The following is a 21350-nucleotide window of genomic DNA, read 5'->3' as shown; positions in this document are numbered from 1 at the left end:
TGAGTGGGCAATCCCTTTTGTATGTAAAGTCAAATAAGCATTTATACCCATATCATAGTGAGAAGGCTGCCTACTCAACATGATATCCTGCTTTGTACACTTAGTATTTCCACATAATTTAAAATACACTTAAACTATCATGTTTAATACATTATATTTTTTTAGTAATGTATCAAAATTATTGTCATTTTCTGAGTCTTACACATTTCTGATGTTAACAGTTCTGCATAACTGGAGTGAACACAACTATACTATATCTTTATAGATAAGTCATATTATGCATTAGGAAATATTCCTAGGAGTGGAATTACCAGTTCAAGGGATGTGGATAATTTTAAGCCTTTTTTTTTTTTCTTATTTATTATTATTTTTTTTGAGAGGGCATCTCTCATATTTATTGATCATATGGTTGTTAACAATAAAATTCTGTATAGGGGACTCAATGCACAATCATTAATCAACCCCAAGTCTAATTCTCAACAGTCTCCAATCTTCTAAAGCATAATGAACAAGTTTTTACACGGTGAACAAGTTCTTACATAGTGAATAAGTTCTTACATGGTGAACAGTGCAAGGGCAGTCATCACAGAAACTTTCGGTTTTGATCATGCATCATGAACTATAAACAATCAGGTCAATTATGATTATTCGTTTGATTTTTATACTTGATTTATACATGAATCCCACATTTCTCCCTTACTGTTATTATTATTATTATTATTTTATTATTATTTTTTAATAAAATGCTGAAGTGGTAGGTAGATGCAAGATAAAGGTAGAAAACATAGTTTAGTGCTGTAAGAGGGCAAATGTACATGATCAGGTGTGTGCCTGTAGACTAAGTATTAATCTGAGCTAGACAAGGGCAACAAAACATCCACAGATGCAGAAGATTTCTCTCAAAACAGGGGGTGAGGTTCTAAGCCTCACCTCTGTTGATCCCCAATTTCTCACCTGATGGCCCCCCTGCGACTGTGCCGGTCTTAGGTTGTTCCTCCCTTGAGGAAAAAGACCTTTTTATAATTTGTTGATTTTGTTGACAAAAGAGTCTTATAGGAGCATAAAAATAAAATACATAAAGTTTGATGTTTTGATTATTTTAAAAATAAGAGTATAAAATACAGTGTCCTGGAATTCCTGGGATATAAAATCTTCAGTTCAGTTGAAAGTTGGTTTAGGCTTCATGCTTTATCTCTAGACATGGAGAGACTGGCTGTAACACCAGCTTGGAAGACATGGCCTGGCTCTGGGGAGCAGCCTGGCCCCCACCCCCACGGGAAAGGGCTCAAGGGTGAGCGACACAGAGCCCACTGCCACCCTGTGTCCCTGCTCGGGCCGCCTCTCCTCCCTGCCTGAGCTCCGTGCTGCCAGGCTCCTCGGTCTGGCCTGATACTCTGCGCCACATGCAGCATGGGATGTACACCCTCCCCACCCTCTCAGTGCTCCAGAGACGGGGGATGGAGGGGCCTGGAGACCCTACAACTGGCCTGAGGCCCTCTCACTGCTGAGCATTTGTTGGCATCCCCTTCCACTGGTGCGTCCCGGGAAGTCATGCGGAGCCAGCAGGAGCTGAACTCAAACACTTGGATACCCCAGTGTGACCTTGTGCGTGAAGGGTCTGCACTTAGTGACCCGGGAAAGAGAATGAAGTAGAGGACAAGGTTGTAGGGAGTATTTAAAAATTCTGCTGACGCCCACATTCACTGCTTTGCTTCCGTTTTCTGCCAGTTTCTGATTGTTTTATAGACCGACCTAAAAATCACAGCTGGCCTCGCATGGGGCACCACCCTTCCCCTCTGGATTCCCAATAAGAAGAGACCACCTGGCCAGTCGCCACAAAGGCCAGAGGGCAGCACGAGAGAGCCACCGCTCTCCACTCCTGCCCCAGCAGCTGAAGCTGGATTCTGCCAACTCGGGGCCCTCCACACACCACGCTCTGCCTTGTCCACCCAGAGAGCAGACCGACAGTCCATGCTGGATGCCCCAGAAGGCCCGTAGTCCAGGCCGGTGGAGGAGACAGCAGCTCTGACCCGGAAAAGGAGCAATTAAGGCACTAGAAGCTTAAGTGCCTGGCTCAGCGGGACTTAAACCCAGTGCTTCCATGTTCTGCATCATCTGCAGGCCCCTAAATGGACGTTTCCTCCTTTTGGGGTCTGTTTATAGGAGCGCTTACATGTAGCTTTGAGACAGGAATAAACTAGGCATGATCATGAATAATGACGATCAAGCTGTACACACTCAGTGCTCAAAACGGTTTGTAATACGAGTGAATAAATGACAATTTAAGAAAAAACAACTGCATTTCTATGGAATAAGTGCCAATTAGCAAGATGAGGGTGTTCCTTTTTCTTTACCCAGTGTGGTTTTTGAAGTCGCCTTATTACTTGGCTAAAAAAAACTTCAGTTAAAATATATGATCTGTCGCAAGCTATTGATTCGAGGAAGAGAAGGCAGCTCGTGTTCCTGTATTTCATCACTAAGTGCAGCTCTATGTAACAGCACCCTGCTTTTACTAACCTGACATGCTCACAGGAAATACCGATGACATTCTGACATTAAAAGGCACTTATCCTCAGCAACAGTCTGATCACCTTCTCTTCTCGATTGATATTAGAAAACCATTTCTGCAACTTCAGTATTTTTAAGTGGGTTAAATCAGATTTTCTTAGGAGAGTAATTCTCGCAAAGATGCTTTTTATAATGCAGAAACACAGGCCACATCCATTCGTTCTGGGTCTCACTTGGTGGAATACTAACATGATTCAATAAAGCTACCAATTCGGGAACTGCGCCTCTCTGCCACCTTGCCAGAGCCCCCTTACACCAGCAAATGGGCCACGTAAAGGGTGTGACCCATTTAATATTAAAACTCAGTAAAAAAATTTTTTTTAAGGAAAAGGAAGCTTTACAGTAAAAAGAAATGAAATAAAACTATTGACATAGCACAGTAAATGCTCCTAAGGATGGGAGAGAAGGAGAGCAGCATAGCCATGGGCCCAGGGATGGGGTGGGAGAGAAATGGAGCTATCCATCCACCCTTTCTTGTCCCTGGGACAGAGGTTCCGGGGACCGGCTGGAATCACACCCGGACCATGCAGGACTCTGAAAAGCTCAAGCACTGACCCTGGGCCCAGAGCCCTTACCTGTAAAACCAGGGAGCTGACTGGTGTTTTCCTACGGCCTCCTGTAATCCCTGGGGCCCAGGATCCTAGATTCCAGTGCGTCTAATTCACACCAGAGGTGTGTGGATTGTGGATTGTTCTCGTTCAGATCTGTGACCTGTTTCAATTCTTGCTTTATGCAAAGACTTAGCTTTAGCATCTTTCTCAGGTTTCCCCACGTATTAGGAAAGAAAATAATGGACTCCCAAAGTTGGGGATTGATTCTTTCTAATAATGAGCATGGACATATTGTAGAAAAAATTAATTCTCTTTAGATTGATTTTTGTATGTAATTCAGGCAATGTTGTTAATAAATATCTTTAGCTGTCCATGAACTCCAAATCCTATTGTCATTTAAATCTTTGGAAAAACAGGTTTTCTCAGATTATAAAGTAGTGATACTCATATCAACTCAGTACTTCTTTTAAGCTTAAACTTCACTTAATATCAGAGTGAGTACAGTCAGCCTAAATTAATATTCTCTGTGCATGTGGAAATGATTTTTTTTTTTAAAAAGAGATTGAGCAGGTCTCCTGAACTATTCTCTGTGCATTATTGCAATTGTTCTGTAAATGTGTGAAGCCCGAGGACTTTATCTTCCAATTATATATGATATGCAACACTTGTTTCCAACACCTGCACAGAAATTTCCCACACACAGAAAGAAACTGCTTTCATCTGATTAAATTAGTGTGGTTTCAATTTCACATTATCTTTACTTGCTCAGCCTGTAGTAATACAAGTTTATTGCTTCTGCTCCGCTATACTAAAGTTTGAAACCTAAAGTCATTTTCTGCTTTATTGACTTGAGGGGGTAAACGGAAATTATCCTGGTCATTAAAGAGAATACTTACAATTTTTTTGCCTTCTATTAACACTGTAGAAGTATTTGTTTCCACATTCCGCAGTATCACACTTCCTTTCTGTTCTCTGTAGATGAATTCTTTATCTACAACAGAGGAAATGAAAAGGAAACATGAAACTTCAAGGAAGTCACTCAAGGCTTTTGACGGACAGTTACACAAAATGAATCGACTAGTTCTGACAAGAATACATCCTGCGTTTCATCAAAGGGTCCTTTCAATGTGGTGAAATAGATCAGCCCCTTGCAATACGAACTCACATGAAGCTCCTCTCTGAATCGTCCTACTCAGGGGCATATACCCATAAAAATCTCTAAGACATTCTAGAACTTTCTCCAGCTGAACACACAGAGTGGACACACAGAGCAGATTAGGAAACCTAGAATAAGGAGCAGGTGACAATTGGCACCACTTTCCTGTATCTGAAACGGGTGAAATCTGTACCCATGCACAGCCCTACGGCCACCTTCTGCAGGATTGTTTGCATTTTGCCCACAAGCTTCCTTTATTGCTCCTGGAGAAGTGGCAACTTTGCTGTCAGGAATGTCTTGGAATCTATACGTGGTATCCTTGGGGACACTGGTTCTTTGTACAATCAATGGAGATTTCAAATATCCCTTAGAAAATTAATAAAACACACTGATTGGTATCCATGTAGATGGAGATATGGACGCACGTGTGTGTGTATACAAATACTACAAATGACAGGGTAAACTTGCCCAGAGACAGGATGGTTGGTCACGAATGGGGAGAAGACAAAGTGCTCTCTTTCTGGGTGAAGGTGGCAGCACTGGGCAGTCTGATGGTGAAGGCATTTCACACCACAGTTCAAAGAAAAACGGCGCAGACTGGGTTCATTCAAATGGTCCTCTTTCTTCAAACTAATTTGTAGAATTATGTTCTTTCTTATGTCTTTCTTCTACTTGTTTTGGCTTCAATTTTCTCAAGTTTGTTAAGGTGGATGCTTTGATCTTTGTTTTGACTCTCTATCCTTTCTAATAAAATTGTTAAAGCTAACAATTTCCCTCTGTGGATGGTGTTAGCTACATCTCACAAATTTTGATAGGCTGAATTACAGTATTATCCAGACTGAATTATTTCTGATTTTCTCTGCGATGACTGCTGGGCCCAGTGATTATTTAGAAATGTGTTAATTTCCAAATATGTAAAGTTATTCTGGCCCTCTTATTTTTATAGATTTTTAATTTAAAGTCACTGGATCAAAGCATACTCTGTACGTGATTTGTCTTGTAAAGCTCCTTAAGGCATTTCTGTGGCCCATATCAGTGGGTCCATCCTGGTAAATGCATCATCTGCACGGTCGGTGAAATCACTGGTGCGGCTGGGCCGGGCCTGTCACTGGCTCTGCTCGGTGTGTTGTCTACTTGTCTCCTCCACTTCTGGTTTCCTGGCTTTCATTTTATTGTTTGAATACATTTTTAGAATTTTATTTCCCTATTTTTAGCTCTACTTCTTTGCCTTGCTTTTAGTGGTTGTCCTAGAGATTACATACTCTTAACTTTTCACAGCCTACGAAGAGTTACCGGTGCGCTGCTTCTCCTAAAACAGAGAAATCTGTCAGGTGTTCAGGTCCACACCCAGTCCCAGGCTGTTATAATTATGTGTTACAGTGACATACTTCCTATATTCCACAGGATGTTATAATCATTGTTATAACATTTAGTGATGTTTTTATCATTTATACAGCCTTTAGAAAGAAATTAGGAAGAAAAAGTTACAAAGAAAAAACTGTCTTTTGTATTTACCCATTATCTATCATTTATGATGCTTTTCCTTCTTTTCCCAGGATCTGCATTCCCATCAGATTTCATTTTCCTACTTCTTGAAGAACTTTAGGATTTTTGGTTATATGGATTTGCTGGCAATCAATTGTTTTCACTTTTATCTGAAAATGTCTTCAGTGAACTTTCATTCTTGAAGGGTATTTTCTCTTAATAAAGATTTCTAGGTTGAAAGTTTTCTTTCTTTTAGGATCTTGAAATTTTGTTCCAATCTCTTCTGATCACCATGGTTTCCTATAAAAAGTCAGCTCTTAATTGAAATGTTTCCATGCAATTTTCTTTTTTTGCTTTCAAGGTTTATTTGTTATCTTTGGTTTTGAACAGTTTGACCACAATGCACTTTAAATTAGACTTCTTTGTATTTGATGTTTGCAGAGTATCTTGTATTTACAAATCTATATCTTCACCAGTCTTCAGCCATCAATTTGCCAAATACTTCTGCTCCTTTATCGCTCTCCTCTCCTCCTGGTGTTCCCATTGCATATATATTGGGACGTCTGACATTATCTAACCATCTCTGATGCTCTAGTCACTTAAAATTTTCTTCTCTCTGTTCACCATGAATAATTCTACTGATCTATCACCAAAGTCACTTTGTCTTTCCTTTGTCATTATTTGACTGTCAAGTCTATCCAGTGAATTTTTTAATTCTTCCATCCAGGAGTTTCTACTTAGTTCTTTTTATTGTTTCGATTTTTCTGCTGAGATTTCCCATTTCTCTGCTGAGATTTTCATTCATTAAAAATGTGCTCCTGTTAATTCACTGAGGATAATTATAATAGTCCTTTTAAAATCCTTGCCTATCAGTTCCAAAATCTGTTTCATTTTGGGGTCAGACTCAACTAACTTTTTTTTGAGAGTGTGTAGAATTTTTTTTTTTTTGGTATGTAAGGTAATTTTGCATTATACCCTAGACATTCTGGGTGTTAACTTCTGGACGTTCTGGGTCTGGCGAATGTTCTCCCAGGAGCGCCGCTTCCTGGCCACGTCAGGTGATTGTCTGGGCTAGGCTTGTGCAGCAGCCTCACCCTCCATTCAGGTATTTTATCTTGAACTGAGCTGCTGTGATTCTCTTCGAGGTTCACAGGTCAGTTTACTGTACCTTTATTTTCAATTCCGTTAATTTTTCTGTTCTACCTTATTATCCTCTTTTCTTAACTTTCAAGTTTCACAGCTTATTCTTTTCAGCATTTCTTCTTGTCTAATGTAATCACAACTGATGCTATAAAGTTCCTTAATGACTTTTTTTTCCCCACATGTTTTAATGGGTAGTCTTTTCAATAAGGCTTTGTTCTACGCATTGCTAGCGTCTGTCATGATTTCTTCTTCAATCTATGAATTCCTTAGAATTTCTAATTTGCAAATGTATGGGAAACACTCATTTCTCTTTGTATTGCCTTGTAATTTGCCTATATGTGGTCACAAAGACCCACATGGTTAATTCTTTGAAATCTGTTGACTGGTTTGTGGCCTGACACGTGATCCATTTTGTAAAAGGTTTCCTGATAGAATGTATATTCTCTTGTAACGTACAGGGTTCTTTGTATGGTTGTTAAATTAACTATGTTGGTTGACTGTTAAGTTGCCTCTTCCTTAGCTAATTTTTTCTGTGCTGAACTTTTCTTAAGAATGGCGTATGGAAATTTTCTAGTGTCCTCATGGGTTGGCTGATTCACGCCTGTAGATCCTCCAGTTTTGTGTTATGTATTTTCTAGAATTTTCCTATCTTCCTGATTTGCAACTTTTATTTTTTAACTATATGTCCTATCTCTAATAATGCTTTTATAAATGGCTTCTCTTTTCTAGAAGAGGTAAAATAATGGTATATAGCTGGTACTGCTCGTGTGAAGATGCCATGAGACAATGCACACAGTGGCCGTGATGTGCTTGGCACTGCGCCCGGGGCGGTGAGCTCCTGGGGTGTGTCAGCTGCAGTGACCCCGGATTCTGCGTCACCTGTGTCTCCTCTGCCTCCCTCACCCTCCGCACGCTATCCCTTGCCCGCTCGTCCTTCCCCCTCAGTCCTGCCCCGGGTCTGCCTCACCCTCTCCGTGGAAGACTCCATGGCCTCCCGGTGGGGCTGTCTTCCTCAGTCCTGTTCTCAATGCAGACATGGTCACCCCTGTCTCTTAGAACTTTTTCATTTTCTGGCTCCTTGGGCAGACGACTTTGGCTGAACTCCTTAGCCTGACGTTCAAGGTCCTCCCGTCCTGGCCTGGGCTTCGTGGGCCCTTCTGCTTTCCTGCCATCCTGCCGTGGAGCATCCTGGACCGTGTGGTGCCTTTCCCTGCCTCTCGAGGCCTCATGGTGCTGCTGCCTTGACTTGTGACGCACTCCCCCACCCCCGGCAGGTCAGGCCGTCCTGGGCTCAGCATAAGAGGCTGTCCTTCGTGAAGCTGTTCATGCCTCTGCCCAGCACAGCCAACCCCTGTCTGCCCAGCCCCACGTGTGCTTCCTCCTGTCTTATGCTCATCACAGCAGTCAGGCATTTGCCTGGTACGGCTCTGTGTCCACGGCTGGGGTGCACGAATCTCAAGGGAGGAGGCCGCTTCGGCATATGCTCCGCCACCTAGCATGCTGGCTGATTCGCAACTAGGTGCTAAAATGCATCTGATGACTCTACAAGTTAATACTGTCACCAGTCTGATTCCCCCGGTTTCCATCTCGTGTGAACCAGTGGGCAGGAATATTCAGGTCAGAGCGCTGCCTGGCTGTGGGGGCCATCCAGGGACGGGTACAAGGGGGCAGGCGTGCATACGGCAGTCTTCTCAGACTACACTCCTGGGCCTCTCCATGAGATCCTGCTACAGCTGCTTGACCCCATCACTTCTGTGCCATAAGATGTTGCAGAGGGCAGGGGACAGGGCATTTGAGTGCTGTGAGGACAGGAGGCAAAGCTGAACAGCCATGCTCAATAGGAAGTCAAAGAACTGCAGAGTGTGAGGTTCCTAGGGAAAGATTTCCCCCAGGAAGTCGGGCACAGCACCACTGCTGCCCTTCATATGCCACGAGCCAGTGCTCCGCAGCTAGAATGGGCATTCATTTAATGCACGGGTACTTCAGTAATTCTTCAATGCTAAACTCAAAGAACAGAAATATGTTGCATTCATAGTGGGCACAAGGAAGAGAACTACTTTTCACTTTATTCTGATTTCCCCAATTGTGACATAAAAATATGTAGCAATGTAACAAATGACTTCTCTTAGTTTCCAAAAATAAAATTCTAGTCATTTACTCAGAGTATCATATGTAGCTGACTTTAAGTGTTGCTTATTTGCTTGACAATAATGTATATTTTAGAATGCTTATGAAAGTCTCACCACGATGAAAATTTTAAAAGGAATGGTTTTTAATGGCACTCTAGATTTCTTAACAATTGAGTAAATTCAGTTCTCATTGTCAAGTATAATCTGTATATGCTGGTTGGCTTTGAAGAGCATTAATTCTTGATTATATAAATATCACATGATCACTGCATAGGAGTATATTTTAATTTAGGAAACAAATAATGCACATAATAAACAGAATAAATTTGATTTTTCTCATAGTTCTCTTTTTTTGACTTCAAATAATTGCTAATAGACACAATGTTCTTGTTGCTTATTGCTTATTTTATTTTTTTGTTTTATTTTCTTCTCAGATATAATTTAGTTATATTTCTGGTTGTTCTGATAACACATAACACAAAATATATTTTCTAAGAGAATCAACATCCATATAATGGTCATAAAATATAAAAATTGATATGTAGTCCCCAGCACCCACATTGCAGGCTAGAAACACTATTTTTCACTAAACAGAATCATTGCGCATCATGTACTAGCTGTGTTCCCTGACTTAAGGACACTTAAATTAAAATTGCCAATCAGACAATGACTGTATGCTGACTATAGTTAATTTCCTATTTCCATATTGATCACAGCATTGTATTATAAGACATGATTCCAAGCACGGAAGTAGTTCTATTAATGTTATAAGGAAGACATTCTATGTAAGAGAAAGTAGACCCACATTTAAAATCATTAAATTCAAAGTTCAAACCCTGTAATGTTAAATTTGTATCAGAAATATCAATAGGAACACATTTGTTTATTTTTTAAAGTATGTGTTCACTAGTTTTGTCCACAGGTAGAGTCCAGAGGCATGATTATCCTGGATACTTAGACTTTGGTTTCTAAGTCCCAGTCTCATAAAAAAAGAACAAGGTCTTGAAGAAACAGGAACTTCTCAGCCTGAGGTGCAGAAAAGACAGCAGGAAGCTTGGAGAGCCTTTTGGCCAGGAAGCAAGGCCCCGGTCACTGACGGATGGGGACGTGGCCACAGGCCCATGGGAGAGCGCAAAGCATCCCCTGCTGTCTGCAGCCTTTGTGTCTAACTTTGCTGGCCCTCCTCTTGACTCTGGGCTCCGACACAGGACTGGAACTGGGCCTTGGTCCATGGGATATTAACAAGCAGGCCCTCAAAAGGCACGTGCATGGTCCGATTTACCCCCTCCTGGCTTCTACTGCTGTGAGACAGATGTGTTTGGTCTAGTCTTTTGACCCCAGGAGGAGAAATAAATGTGGAGCGTAGCCAAGTTGCCACAGCCAGCCGAGAAGAGGCCATTCCAGCTAAGCCAGCAGCCAGCTGGCTGTCTGGATTGCAAGCAGCTCCACCAGCAGGTAAGCGGGATTTCCCGACCGACCACCAGCCTGCATTGGTCACTGAGGGCAGGTGGGTTTTTCACACACATGCCTGCGGCACCAGGTAACTGACACAGGTGCAGAAGAACCAGCCAGGAGGGCTCTCAGCGGCCACAGCTGGGGAAATGTGAGTTTCCAAAGAGTCACACCATAATTGGTTAAAGGCACATCAAACACAGAGAACTCACAAGTCCCTAACAGTGCTCAGGAAAGAGGAAAAGCCCTCACTGTCCACCACTGCAGGGGACCACCGCACCAAGGCCTTACTCCGAACTGGTACATAAAAATGCACAGTAAGGTTTCATCTTGCTGTTTCAGTAGTTCAGGGGCACTGTGCGGCCTGCTTGTGAGGGACACTGCCTCCTTTCAGAAGACTGCCAGCTCCTAAGGGTAGAAGGCATGATGATTTAGGAAACCACCGTTCTGCAGCCCCTGCAAAATACTGGAGTCAGTTCAGGATCATAATGGATGCTGAACTCACGCAGAGAAAAGTTGATGGGATGTAACGCTGGAGAAAACATGCCAGTCTTGATGGAAAAACACACGTTTACAGCGGAGGAATCTGGCGGCCACCATTTCAGCCCTCAAATCAACCTTAGAGTCCTTAATAGTGGGATGACTGGACTTTATAGACAAATACGTGAAATCCTTCCAGGAGGACACAGACGAGTCCATGATGTGGAAATTCTACAACACGAAGGGCCAAATACAGGAAAATGTCTATCACAGAAAAAAGAAGAGTCTCTCTATGTTAACAGAAACTTGAGACATAATCAAGTATAATTATGATCCTTAATTTGATCCAAGCTGGGAGGAAAAAAGCCATAGAAGATATTTTGAGAATAAATGAGGAAATTTGAATATGGCTTGGGCATTCAGTGATATTAGGGAACTACAGTCATTTCTGTTAGATATGATAATGTTGTGGATATATATATATATATACACATATATATATGTGTATATATATATATATAAAGGCATACTCCTGGCAATTTTAGTATTGGGGGATGAAAGAAAATAATATAATTTATATTTAAATATTTTCAGCAAAAAAATTGATAGAGGACACAAAAATGGCATTGACATTAATTGGTATTATATGGGTGTTCACTGTACAGTTTTACTTTTCTGTAAGTTTAAATTTTTTTCATTAAAAAGGAAGGCAAAAAAAGAAACAACATAGTCCCCGATTTCTAAGAACATGCAATAAAGTTGGGTGGACATGAAATCTGTAGCTCACAGAATGTGAATCACAGACCTTTTAGGCAGCAGATCCGGTGTGAGCAGAGGCTCGGGGCGGGCAGCCTAGTGTGCGGGTGGAGCAGGTGCAGGAGACGCGAGGCGCCAACGTGGGAGGCCAGGTGTGCCCCTGACACTGATTTTGAAGGTGGGACACGTCTGGGTTTTCCTGAGCAGATGTTCAGAGACCTTGTAGCTGGGCTTCAGTTTAATACACATGTTTAGGTCCAAAGGAACCAAAGGGTTTCAAAAAAATTTTGTTTTTAAAATTTCTGCACTCCAGATTTTCTTTTTTCTGATTCACATCCCAAAAATTAGAAGCAGGATTGTCTGGGGCCGAAATGGGTAAGTGTATGTGGATTGACGGAGGGAGGTGGGCTATTAGATTCCATGGGCCTCAGATCATGACAAAATGACACCCCAACATCCACTTTTACAACTTGGGTAATTACAAAGACAGGTACCCTCAAAAAATAATGATCTCAGCTTGGATCTTACTTGGAAAGTAGCTACATCTCAAAGATGACATCAGGGACATCGAATTTCACTTAGTTTTCATCATAAGATCTGACATGGCCCAATTTTGTCTTTGATTAATGGACTGCCCAAATAGCTTTTAAAATCGGTTACATTTCCATTCTTATGAGGAAGGACTTTCATGTGCTTCAGTAGAGTCATGTTTAGACTTTTAAATGGCTTATTGTACTAAAACCTAACTAAAACACATGGCACTTCTTTCTGTATTTAACATTGTCAACCATATGCTAATGTGGCTAAGGGAAAAATAATTTATCTGCAGTATTAGGCCTTTTTTTTTGCAGTATTAGGTTTTTTGCAGGTTTTTTTTACCTCAACCTATCATAAAGGAAAATATATAGGTAAGGAGGCTTTCAAAGGTTTAGGTGGGTGAATGAAAGATCAGCAAAGAAGCCATTTGCCAATAACACATTTTTTAAAGGATATTTATGATTAGTTACAAAAATACAAGATTTCTTGAAGGGTCTTTAAAGTGATTATAACATAGTGGTTCTATTATTTTAATAAACCTCCCTTAGAGTAAATCGGTCACAAGTATTATTGAAGGTACTAAAAAATTTTAAAAGACTTTGAAATGGGTGAAAATGACACCTGGATATCCTTTCAGTAGGATACCAGGCCTTATCTAGGACACCCTTCTTGCTATTTGATTCTTTCGATGTCAACTCCTATCTATGTCTTTGAGCTATTTCATGAATCTGCAAGTTATAGAAAACTGACACTAATGCAAAGATGCTTGCAAGAGAGATGTAAATGAATTTTGTCTGGTGGAGATGCAATTGATCCCTGTTCTGTTACCCCATTAAAAAAGCCCATTTTCAGAATTTCTGATAGCCTACATTTGTGTCTCTTTTTAAATATTCTCTCTTTAGAATCTTACTGGTTCTTTCCTTAACCAGGAGATAAATAAAACCTCTGACTTATTTTTATTTTATAAAATCATGAGTTTCATGATTTTACCTTAAAAAATTCTTTTTCAATTAAAAGTCAGTGTGTGCAAGAAATGGACAAGATTTCCTAGATGGGCTATGAAAAAAATCACTGACTCACTTGAACAGTGATTCTGGCTACCAGTAGTTTTAGAAATGGGCCAACTTACAGATTAAACATACTGTTTTTAGAATACCAAATTTTATCAAACTCAGTTTTTCTTCAGTCCTGAACCATTAGAGGATTCTGAAATTCACTGGTCAAAGATTGTTGCTTATGTCATTCCAATATCATAGCTTATTAGTAATAATCAGTAGTTACTTCTCAAAAAAACAATACTGTGCATGATTCTGTGGGTCATCATTTTAATCCGAATGCTAAGAGCTGACTCAGTGCTGAGCTCTCCACATATTTAAACTAATAGGAATTCTGTGAATCCAGTGCAAGCATAGATGACAGAGGTTTACGAATGACTTCACTGCCAGCAGGCATCATGTGAGGCAGAAGACCACTGCAGAAAGCAACTCAGGCTTTATTAAGTATTGTTGACCCTGAACGATTATTCTGGGGCAATTAGCAAATAAAAGTACCTAGAGGTCTAGCTGAAATGACCACTTTGCTGCATCTATGCTTCCTTGAGAAAGATCACCTTGTACCGAGAAAGACTGATGAATGGGCTGAAAGCCAGGGACTTGACAGGAAAATTCCTCCAAGACAAGCTGAGGAGAAGTGCCAGGGTAGCAGACAGATTGTGGAAAAGCTTGGTCTCAGGATCTGGGAACCTGGCTTCCATTTCAGGCTCGGCCACAGACTGGATATGCCAGAAGTATGCAGAGAAACTTAAGGAGCAGCGACATTAAGGGAGAAGGACATGCTCTTCTCTCCTTTTTTCATACCTGCTAGAAGGAATGCTTGTATGATGGCTGGTGCTAGAGCAGCCACCTTGGACCTTTAGGTCATCTTACAAGTGGAACAGAAAAGTGAAATAGAGAAAAGATACTACCTCCTGACTTTTATGTGAGAGAAATAAATTTGACAAATAAATTTCTATCTTGTTTAGGCCAGGATTATTTTCTTTTTTCTGTTGCTTAGAGATGAATCTACTCCTAATACAGAGATACAATCATGCCCTGATGCTAATTTCTGGTTACTTTATCTCCCAGGTTTTGATTTTCAACAGTAAAACACATTATTTTTCTAAGAGGGTAAAAGTGCTGAGATCAGTCATAAGCAAGAAAAGAACAATTTGTGTGACTATCAGATGTTATCTCTATCAGAAGCACTCAGGCCTCTGAAAGCAGAATGATTACACCTTTCCACCAAACATTCATCTGTTATTTTATTTGTAAAGGAAATATATGTCATGAACCATTTTCTAGGAGAATTTCGGGTGGGATCTGTGAAAGAGCTTGCTTCTGCATAACTCTCATCCTTCTGATGTAAAAGCAAATGGAATAATCCAAAATGCAAGCAGCAGCCAGGACGAAGTCTGATATGGCATGAAGAAAATAATTACACGAAACAGTTGTCTATTCACTGGAGTGGAAAACAGAAACAAATGATTATCTCCGGGGAGAAGCAGGCAGCTTCCCTCTGAAGGGATTGTTCATTCCTTTAGACCTGCTCATTTACACGTGTCAAGCCTCAAAGTGCCTCATTATGTAGAGGACACTGGTGGGCTGTTTCCTTCCGAGAAGATCGGGCACATGGAACAAATACAGGACGTCAAAGGCAGGCCTCTCCCTGCGGGTGAGGCTGCCTGGGTCCTGCGTTTTTGGCGAAATGTGAAACCTGATTTGATGGCACAGGGGCTGCCCTTGCTGAGGGATGCAGCCCCCATGGTGCCCCACCTGCCCGGGCTCCTCCCTGGTACAGGCCCCGGGAGGTCAGCCGGCGGCACCGTCATTGTAAAGCTGCCTCTGTCTCCTGAGTCGGGCTCTGGCCAGAGAATCTTTCCCTTCTGGCTTTGACCCACCGAGGCTTTGCTGGGACCATTAGAGAAACTGCCAATCAGAGCAGAACCAGTGACCTGAAGGCTGTGGGGGGCTGGCCCAGGGCTCTGGACGGTGAGTGCGTGGAGCACCTGTCGCATACAAGTCATTAACAAATGGGGTGGGGACAGAAAAGGCAGGCCTCACATTTGCTTCACAGGGAAGGGAAAGCCCAGCTCTGATGGTAGATTGTTGACCTGGACTTCTAGAAAATCCCCACCTTTACTGGCCAGCAGCTGGTGACTTCAGGTCATGCCTCTTCTGTACCTTGATAAGCCCATCTGACAGAAATGGGGGTATGAATGGTACCTATCTTACCGGCCATCGGAACGCCCACTGGCAGAAAACAGCCAGCATCTGGGGGTGGACTGCCCACTGCCAAACCCTCCTGTTTCTGCATGCACCTGCTCTCAGCGGGCACAGCCGCTCTGCGTCCCAAGTGTACACTGTCGTACAGTCAATAGAAACGGGGCAATGATTGGCGAGGTGTGACCTCAATTTCCTCCCCACACAATGTCGATATACCTTACTTATTCTGTAGAATGGGGCAATGTTACTAGGCTGACATTAGTAACTCTCGGGTGAGTGTGCACATACACCTACCCAACTGGTGCCAGGGGACCTGATTTTATGAACAATGGACTCACCTCTGGAGGGAGAGGCCATGTCAGCCAACACAAAATGAGTATTTCAAAGGGAAAGAAGAACTGTGATAGAGAAAAGACCGGGTGCACGTGAGAGGGCTGAGAAGATGGGGACGGCGTTTGGTGCTGTGGAAAACCAAAGACGTTTTGTCAAAACAAAACCACCGATGGGCTCAGACACACTGCGCCAAAGAGGCATCGGGCCGGCATGCTTTCCGCTGACTGCCGTCCCGACGCACAGCAAATTCTGCCGCTCTGACAATTCGATATCTGCTTGTGTATCTATTCCACTCTGCTGTCTGCTTAAACCATGAGCAAATACATCTTTCAACTTTATTGTTATTTTTGAATTTCATGCCTCCTACATTCCCCGTAATAGTTCCAGTCTTAATCATCACTCCATGTGCTAAATCTAAAAAGAGGGTCTTCTCAAAAGACTTAATAATTACTCTTCCCCAGACAGGTTTGCCTGGTAGCTTCTCCCCTTGTAGGAATCCGCCGCAGTGCTCACGCCACAGGCCCACAATGACTCTGAGTCCCACTTTCTTTCTGGATCTCCTAGGAAGCCATCACCGCCTCCTCTGGCTCTTGGCTCCCTCCTCTCTCCTTCTCAAGGAGCACACAGTTTTGTCAGTGTCTTCTCAGGCTGCTAAGCACAGATTCATCCAAGCCTTCAGGATTCCTCGCATCTGGGATGTTTTCATATTTCTGTCTGAACCAACAGCCGCCAGAACTCCACGCAGGCGCTGAAGCAGCGCCGCTGGTCCTCAGGGCGAGCAGGCGGGCCACCTCATCGGCTCTCGCGTCACACAGCAGTCTTATGAAGAAATGTTAAAACTGCTGTCATAAGAGGGATTGACCAAAAAAAAAATCTAAGACAAAGTCCATAGTTCATTGGACTATCTTGAGACCCTGAGAAAGAGTGACAAATTGTGCAGAAAAGAGAGAAAAGAAAATGGAAAAGCTAGTAGGTTTAATGTGTATTGTGGACCAAATTGGGTAAAATTTACTGACCAGTGGTAGTGTGGGGAAATGTGCATGCAGAATCTTACAGCCGTAAGAGACAGTGCTGCCAGCTTCATGTCTTCAAGCTTATTTATTTTACAAAAAAGGAAACTAAAGGCAATTCTTTTTTTAATTAAAACAAACCCTGTTTCTCCTGCTACTACATGATCTTGCCTCTCATTTTCTGGCGGATTCTGATAGCGATTGAATGCACAGAAAGGAGATGAGACGGCCATCCTCACTGAGGAGTGGAGCAGATGGCTCTCTCATCACATGGTCCCCTGGGGGACGGTGGCCGGCCCTGGGAGGTACCACGCAGGAGTCCCCAGGAGTAAACGTTATGCCACAGCCTTCAGCCTTCTAAAAAAGATTTCTAAATCAGATCATCTTGCCAGACACTTTGCATAATATAGTAAGAGACTAACAAACCAGAAATAACTCTATTTGAATTCAAGAAAGAGAATCATGCATTATTTTTGTTTAGAACATTAGGCATTTTTTTTCTCTTTAGGCCTAATTTCCTGGGTGCTGGTGTCAAAATGGCACTGAAACAACATTGTCTCTTTGGGTTATCCAGGATTTGGGTGATTTCTGGAAATATTAAAAATTCCTGAGACACATGTGATGATTCCTCAAGACATTAAACAAAGAATTACCACGTGATCCTGCAATTCTACTTCTGGGCATTTACCTCGAAGAGGTGAAAGCTGGGATTCAAACAGGTGTTCGCACAGTTACACTCAGGTTCATGGCAGTGTAGCCAAACAGTAGGAGCGACCCAAGTTCCTACTGACAGACGAGTGGATACACAAACTGTGAGACACACACACACACAGGAATATTACTCAGCCTTAAAAGGCAGGCAATCCTGCCAGATGCTACAGCATGGAGGAACCTCCAGGACGTTAAACTAAGTGAAATAAATCAGATGCAAAAGTGAAAATACAGTGTGATTCTGCTCACAGGAGGTCCGGGGAGCAGTCAGATCCACAGAGACAGGAAATAGAAGGGTGGGGCTGGGAACTGGGGAGGGGGTGGGAGTTAGTGTTCAATGGGGACGGAGTCAGTTTGGGAAGACAGAAAGTCCTGGGTGGGGTGGGGGCGATGGCTGGCAACAGTGCGAATGTGCTGAATACCTCTAAACTGTATTCTTAAAAATGGTTAAGACAGTATATTTTGTATTAAATATGTTTAACAATAACTGAAAAGAAGAGAATTTCTAGAATAGAAAAATGGGTTTGCTGTAGAGTATGGGGAAAAAGAGAGCATCTGACAGAGTGTATAGCTGTGACTTAACCTCTTCTTGCTTTTATTCAGACCCAAGTTCATGGCTTTGGAAATCATGGGTTCTGAAAAAAATTCATCATGGAGGAAATTACTTCTGATAAACGAAGAAAGACATATGGGTTTGGACAGGTATTATTCGATGTGCACACCACTTCTCCTTTGTCATGCTATTCCGACTCACTGCGGGGCGGCACACGCCTGGACGGCCCCCTGCCCCCAGGGGCTCCGCGGTAGAGCTGGGCAGGAAGGTGCCCGCACACTGCACCGCAGGGGGGCATGGTGACCAACGGCCCAGGCCCGCAGTGAGATGCGGCGGGGTCAGGGCAGGGCTCTGGGGTGCACGGAAATCCCCCCCATGCTTCCCAGCTCCGCATCTTCAACGGATCATCAGAGCTGGGGTCACCCACCACCCGCGGCACCGTCCCGGAGGGTTCCCGCCGGCCCCAACTGAGGCTATGCTCCCCCAGGAAGAGGGCAACCGGCCATGATCAGCCACTCCACTGAAACCAGCCACTCCATTTTGTCTCAACATTTGTCCAGTACCAATACCAGATGAACTGAACTCTTTAAAAAGCCAAAAACCAAAAAGATCAACTCTTTAATTCTAACAGGGAAGTTTGGAGCAACTGACCTATTTGGATGGCTTTCTGGGAGAGCCCCCTCCAGCCACACCTGACTAGCCACACGGGGCAAAACAGACTCATGGCTTGTGGCCCTGGTGTGAGCTCTTCCGGACATTCAGAGCAGGAGTCTGCGCTGAACAGAAGGTCAGTAGCACAGAACAGAGACACAGGAAATCACTTTACAGCAAAGATGGCTCAGGAGGACACACAGGAATTCAGCAGTTGGATGGATTTAGGGCCTTCAGGCTGAAGAGAAGGAAGAAGAAAATGATGAATGAAGTGCAGGGGGTCCACACCTTTAGAGCTAGAAAGATGCTCCTCAGGTACTTTTAATAAAACACCTTGTATTTCCACACCACTGCGCCAAGCAGAGGCTGGCGGGTCCTCTGTTCCTGCTTCTGCACGAATGAACTCACGATAGTCTGTGGCCTCGCACAATTGCCACTAAAGTACGTCTCCTCTTATGTAATCTAACGACTGGCTTCCCAAAGCCTGCGAACAAACGTTTGTCCTCATAAAAGTGATCAGTTACTGGGTGGGTCCATGGGCGGTCAGGAGGCTGCAGACCACGGGGGTTCAGGGTGAAGTCACTCATTCTCAACAAGCATTCGTCACTGCAAAAGCAGATGGCCTCACTCTCCCCATGTACATGCGATTTGTGTTTTGTAACATATAATTAGAGATTTGATCTGCAGGACAGAGGGATCAGGCGCTGAAAATCTGATGGCGTAGAAAGAACTAGCCTCATGTCCGTCATCCCCACAAAATCATTCCTTTCCCACAAACAGGAATACCTCGCTTCACTGTAAATGATGATTAAATGGTTATTTCTGGCTTGTAATTCTCTTTTCTTCACCTGCGAGCAAGGAGCTTTAAGATTCAAAGTTCTAGTTACGTGGCGTTATGTCTGGAAGCCACCAAGTGTGAAAGAGATATCTCTTAGAACTATTAGTGATTCTATCATGAAAAATAACACAGTATCCTTCAAAGTACTTTACTTAACATTACACAGAGAAGTACACAGGGACACGCTGGTTCACGAAGAATAGAGAAAAAAACAGTCCTTTCTGTGATAGGATTACCTGAAAGCCAATATAGATTTTGCAACGTTATTGTAAAGATCATCTTACAGATTTAAAGCTTTTCCCATTAACTGGGCAATCAAAGTTAAAACACAATCATGTTTAAAAAGCATATACACTATAGAAGAAAAATGTATGTTTATGAATGGGGTGCAATGGTTTTAGAAAAAGTGAAACAAGCTTTCTGTCAATGGCCTCAGTGACTTTTAATGTTCATCATTGGTCACTGTACCAATTCTGTGGAAGTGGATTCTGGTTACGTGAAGAATCACAGAACTGATTAAGTGACACTTTACAGCGAATGTTAGCCTAACGTACATCTAGAGGATTGTGCTGCATTAACAATTTAAGTGTTTTAACAAATTCTATCAGGATCATTTACAGAATGAGAAAACTTATATTGCCAATTAGTGTTTGAATAGATTTCATCTGAAAATATAAAATCTGTTAGAACAACACTACTATAGGATCATAATAGGTTCTTTATAAAAAGTAAGGAAAATGGATATTTGTACAGCCTATAATTCAGTTACATTAGGATGTAATATATGTTACAGGATACATCATACACTTACTAATCTGTTCTAGAATTTTGCCAGATTTTATGCTTTTTGAAAATTATAATAATTTTCTTTTTCCCCCCAGTCTTCACTTCTTTCTCATTTGCCCACACATTCCTATGGGTTATTTACAATGATGTTGTAATATCCTTAACAAGCCCATCAATGTGAGGTAGGTAGAGCATATTTGACCACTGAGCAAAAACATCACCACTGCAAACCTGAGGTTCCTTCAATTGTCCTGAATTCTCAGACACATGGAAGGGCCTTTTTGCTCCACTGGAAAGAGGTGCATTCAAACTGGTTTCAGACTTGACTCTGTGTATGACTTTGAGTAAGATACTGGATTGGTAATAGTAATATTCCTTATTTCACTGGGCTATTACAACAGTTAAAAGGCATAATGCATGCTAAGTATTTGGGGCAATTGCCTTATACCTCATTTTTTTTTTAATCTAAGCACACATTTACTTTGAACAAAGGTAGCTAGGTGTGCTATTTCCTCAATCATCTCCCACCCTGTCATTTCTCTCCTGGGTTTATACTGAAGAGTGGAATTATTGGGTCAAATAGTACCTCATATGTGAATATTGGAGGAACTACCAAACTGTTTTCCAAAGTAGCTCAACCATTTTATACTCCCATCAGCAGTGTATGAAGGTTCTGGCTTCTCCACATCCTCACCAACACTAGTTATGATCTGACTTTCTAATTCTAGCCAACCTACTGGCTGTGAATTGGGATCTCATGTCTTTGATTTGCATTTCCCTGATAGCTAAAGATGGTCAGCCTTTTTGTGTATTTATTAGCCATTTGGATATCTTCCTTAGAGAGGTGTCTATTGAGATCTTTTGTCCATTTTTAAATTGGATTATTTGCCTTTTTAGTATTGAGTTTAAAGAGTCCTTACATATTCTGGAAACATGCTCCTTATCAGATAC

The 21350-nt window shown here is 42.2% G+C and overlaps 1 protein-coding gene across 5 annotated transcripts in view; it reads right to left on the bottom strand.

Moving 5' to 3' along the window:
• Positions 1 to 21350, bottom strand: part of DPP6 (dipeptidyl peptidase like 6) — an 839060-nt gene that overhangs the window by 245307 nt on the left and 572403 nt on the right. For all 5 annotated transcript variants that reach the window (XM_036899605.2, XM_036899607.2, XM_036899604.2 and 2 more), the window contains exon 4: positions 4016 to 4110. In XM_036899605.2, coding sequence (XP_036755500.2) covers positions 4016 to 4110 — 95 coding nt within the window. The remainder of the gene's footprint in view (positions 1 to 4015; positions 4111 to 21350) is intronic.

The sequence above is a fragment of the Manis pentadactyla genome, chromosome 7 (assembly GCF_030020395.1).
Source record: "Manis pentadactyla isolate mManPen7 chromosome 7, mManPen7.hap1, whole genome shotgun sequence".
Classification (NCBI taxonomy): Eukaryota; Metazoa; Chordata; class Mammalia; order Pholidota; family Manidae; genus Manis; species Manis pentadactyla.
Note: the sequence above shows the minus strand (reverse complement) of the source record. Positions and strands in the feature narration are given on the sequence as shown.